At 41.4% G+C, this 1,702-nt stretch overlaps 1 protein-coding gene across 1 annotated transcript in view; it reads right to left on the bottom strand.

Moving 5' to 3' along the window:
- col14a1b (collagen, type XIV, alpha 1b) overlaps positions 1 to 1,702 on the bottom strand; it is a 137,018-nt gene that overhangs the window by 111,410 nt on the left and 23,906 nt on the right. Inside the window, exon 6 of the mRNA XM_013915650.1 lies at positions 1,061 to 1,144. Within this exon, the coding sequence (XP_013771104.1) occupies positions 1,061 to 1,144 (84 nt within the window). The remainder of the gene's footprint in view (positions 1 to 1,060; positions 1,145 to 1,702) is intronic.

Here is a 1,702-nt window from a genome sequence, read left to right on the forward strand (position 1 = left end):
ATAAATAAATGTCTGCAAAACTGAATCAAAGCTTTGTCTTACATTTGATCCAACTAGTGTGCAGACTTTTTCCAATTTTGCAGTCCTATTATATTTTGTCCACTTCATTGTGCTAAATGCATTCACAGCATAGCAATCACAGGAATAGTAAAATAAAAAATACTCATTATTTCATCACAATACAACAGGAATACAAAAACACATCTTTAAAATGAGAAAAAGATTTGAAGAACAGTTCTGAGTTCAATTTTTCTGAGGTAGAAATGTGAATTACAGCTCTAACAAAACTGAGTTTTCCTGCATTTTGCAGGACGTAAAGAGATTAAAGATTTTTTTTCCTTTTTGTGGCATCTGATTGTTTGCCTCAGCATGCACCACTTACCAGAAATTACAATTGGCTTGTTTACCGCACTCCTCTCTCCATTCATTTCCTGTTTGTTGGAGGCTCTTGCTTAAATTCCCATTTTTGTGCCATTTCATTTCCCTCCATTTCCTTGGGTATGTCTCACTGACAATCACTGTGCAATTTGCAGAAGTATTACATTCACAGAACAGTAATCTTGACACATCGTGAAACGGCAGTGTTGTTGAAACGAACGGACGGATCAGGATTTAGCCGGTGACTCAGCCGCACCACCATTGTGGCAAAAATCAGAGCCCTGCAGCTTCACACTTACCTGCTTTTGTGTCAGTCGTTTTTTCTTCTCTTTCAAAATCTCCAGCTACTAAAACGAAAGCTTCCTGCATGGCATCTGTTTAAAACTGCCAGAAGAAGAGCAGCTGTGACATAAAAGGTCGGCGACGACATCTTCCATTGATATGAAATCTTGATCCTGAATGTGTTACAAGATACTTTGAAAATTGCTCTTCTTCAAACTTGTTCTTAAGGAACAGCAGGTTGTCTTCCTGTAACGGTATTTCAGCAAATCATCTTCTGTCACTGCACCATACTGGTCTTGAATCCAGACAACTCGAGACTTTCAGCAGACGGCTGTATCTTTATCATTTCATTGTGTCTGTTCACCTGGATCATCTCCCGTCTCCCTGTTGAAGATCTTACCTTCTGAGATCTCATTGTTCTCCTGTGTGACGCTGCCGTTTTTTCTCCCTTGGGATGGAGCCATTTCAACAGCTGATTGCTGAGCTGGAAGATATAACACATGATGCAAAAAACAACATTAACGAATGATAGGACACTGGAAGAAGCCTAGGACTCGATGTGTGCATCGACATATGACAACATGTGTTAAATAATACACACAACCTTCGCAGCAGCCAGTCATGCAAATTCAAGCGTTTGTCTGATAATCAGCAGGTGTGAGTTCCTCTATAAAAGCAGAGGTTTGCTTGTCTGGAGCATCCAGCTGCGTGATTCCTCAGGCGTGGACATTCTATTACATTCAACCAAAGGTCAGACTAGGGGTGGGCGTTAGAAACGGTATAAATTTGGCCAACGGTAGAGATTTTGACTATAACGCTCTACCGCGATAGCGCATGTTGATGGTGTCATCATCAAGCTCCGCCTGTTTTGGTCGAAAGCATTGCAGCGGCTGCAAACAACTGCAAATTATGCCGGCGACAGAGACGAAGCACTTTGGGAATATGGGGAAAGCCAAAACCTGCGCTTCCTCCACTTCCCTACCATTGATTCATTAATGCTGAATTCTCTCACAGCTGCTCTATTCCCATGTTGTTGCAGTAT

This window comes from Pundamilia nyererei, unplaced genomic scaffold, assembly GCF_000239375.1.
Source record: "Pundamilia nyererei isolate P.nyererei 1_Seehausen unplaced genomic scaffold, PunNye1.0 scaffold00340, whole genome shotgun sequence".
Classification (NCBI taxonomy): Eukaryota; Metazoa; Chordata; class Actinopteri; order Cichliformes; family Cichlidae; genus Pundamilia; species Pundamilia nyererei.